Below are 1,830 nucleotides of genomic sequence, written 5' to 3' on the forward strand. Positions count from 1 at the left end.
TGATCTTGACTCTTGTTTACATAGCTTTTCCTTAGAGAATACAAAGGTATTTATAGTTTCAGTGTAGATGGTGGTTTAAATATTCAAAAATAGCTATTTAAAATGACACAATAAAATATTTACAAAGAGTTATTTTATCTTTAATTCTCCTCAGCAGGTAAAATTAATCATTGAGAACACAAATAAAAGAGAAAAAATGCAGTACAACATCACTTTAAAAGGGCAATTTATATTATTAATACATGACAATAATTATACAAACAATTTAAAAAAATGCTTTTAAATAGCATAGGTCAAACAATCTATTTCAGTCTCAGGGGCCGATTTATTAATGTCTGGCGGACATGATACGCTGTAGCGTATCATGTCCGCCAGACATCGCTGAATGCAGACAGCATACACCATACACTGTCAGCATTCAGCATTGCACAAGCAGTTCTAGTGAAATACTTGTGCAATGCCGCTTCGCAGCCAATCGGCTGCTAGCAGGGGGTGTCAATCAGCCCGATCGCATACGATCATACAGATTGCTGTACGTCACCTCAGAGGCAGCGTATGAGTTAAGGAGCAGCAGTCTTAAGACCGCTGCTTCTTAACGCCTGTTTCCAGTGAGCCTGAAGGCTCGCGCGGAAACAGGGGGATTTGGCCCTATTCAGGCCTTGATAATTCGGCCCCTCAGTCTCTAAGATGGTCTTGAATTCCTCACTAGAAAATATATATTCAAAACATTCCTGTTTACAATCTATAAGTCTATGGGGTAGATTTACTAAATGCCGGGCGAACTTCTTAACTTAAGTTTCCAGCGAGCCAGAAACTTTGGGGTTAGATCGCAGCATCCACTGCTTGTTAAATCTACCCCTATAAATGAGATATGACCAGAAATGAGATTGAAGTAAGAATGTTTTCTAAAAGCCACACAACACATTTTTATTTTGTTAAATCCAGTAAAATATTTTTTTGTTTAAGATAAAGTTATTGTTTACCTTTAAAACAGTGTTGGTATATTATAAACATAGATTGCATGAAAATTCTGCTTTTAGCTTGGCATAACAATCAGAGAAAAGGGGAAGAAGGTTTTTGTACAGCTCTGTATCACTGTGCGAGGCAATGCATCATGCTGCTGACAGTAATAATCTGCTGCATCCTCTGCTTGCACTCCGCTGATTGTAAATATGTGCTTAGTACCAGACCCACTGCTAGTGAACCTGTCTGGGGTCCAAGAGGGTTTGCTGCCTACATAATAGATAAGAGGCTTTGGCGCTTGTCCTGGCTTCTGTTGGTACCAGGCTACATCGTCGCTGCCCATACTAATACTTGATGTACAGGTGATAGTGACACTTTCTCCTGGTGATACAGTGACAGAATCTGGGAACTGAGTCATCACAATCTGTCCATAGGAGCCTGGGGATTGGAAGAGAAATATTTATTTGTTTTTAATCTATCCATATCTTTTTTCAGATACCTTTTTTAAACCCAATACTTATACACTGCCATAGCATAATAAGTCTAATCTGTTACCTTGAATATAAAGCAACAACACACACAGCAGAGAACTTTGAGAAATCATCTCTGTGTTTCTGAGCTGTGACAAATACAGACTGTCAGATGTCACCTGCACAATGTAATAAATACATCAGCTGCGTTTTTGTAGGAAGTTGCTGCTTATGCAAAACAGGACAATGCAAATGATGTAATATTAGATCTCACTTTACTTATTATGGGCTAGATTACAAGTGGGGCACAAACATATTAGCACTATTTAGCACTAACATCACTCAAGGTAAATCAATTGCACTCATATTACAAGTTAAAAGTAATATATTAGCACTC

The 1,830-nt window shown here is 38.1% G+C and overlaps 1 gene segment (V, D, J or C); it reads right to left on the reverse strand.

Moving 5' to 3' along the window:
• Window positions 1-901: 901 nt before the first annotated feature.
• Window positions 902-1,598, reverse strand: LOC128648308 (immunoglobulin kappa variable 4-1-like). The segment is given in 2 exon segments: window positions 902-1,401; window positions 1,519-1,598. Coding segments are annotated over 2 exon segments (414 nt in total).
• Between the last annotated feature and the right edge of the window lie 232 nt (window positions 1,599-1,830).

Source organism: Bombina bombina, chromosome 2 (assembly GCF_027579735.1).
Source record: "Bombina bombina isolate aBomBom1 chromosome 2, aBomBom1.pri, whole genome shotgun sequence".
Taxonomy (NCBI): Eukaryota; Metazoa; Chordata; class Amphibia; order Anura; family Bombinatoridae; genus Bombina; species Bombina bombina.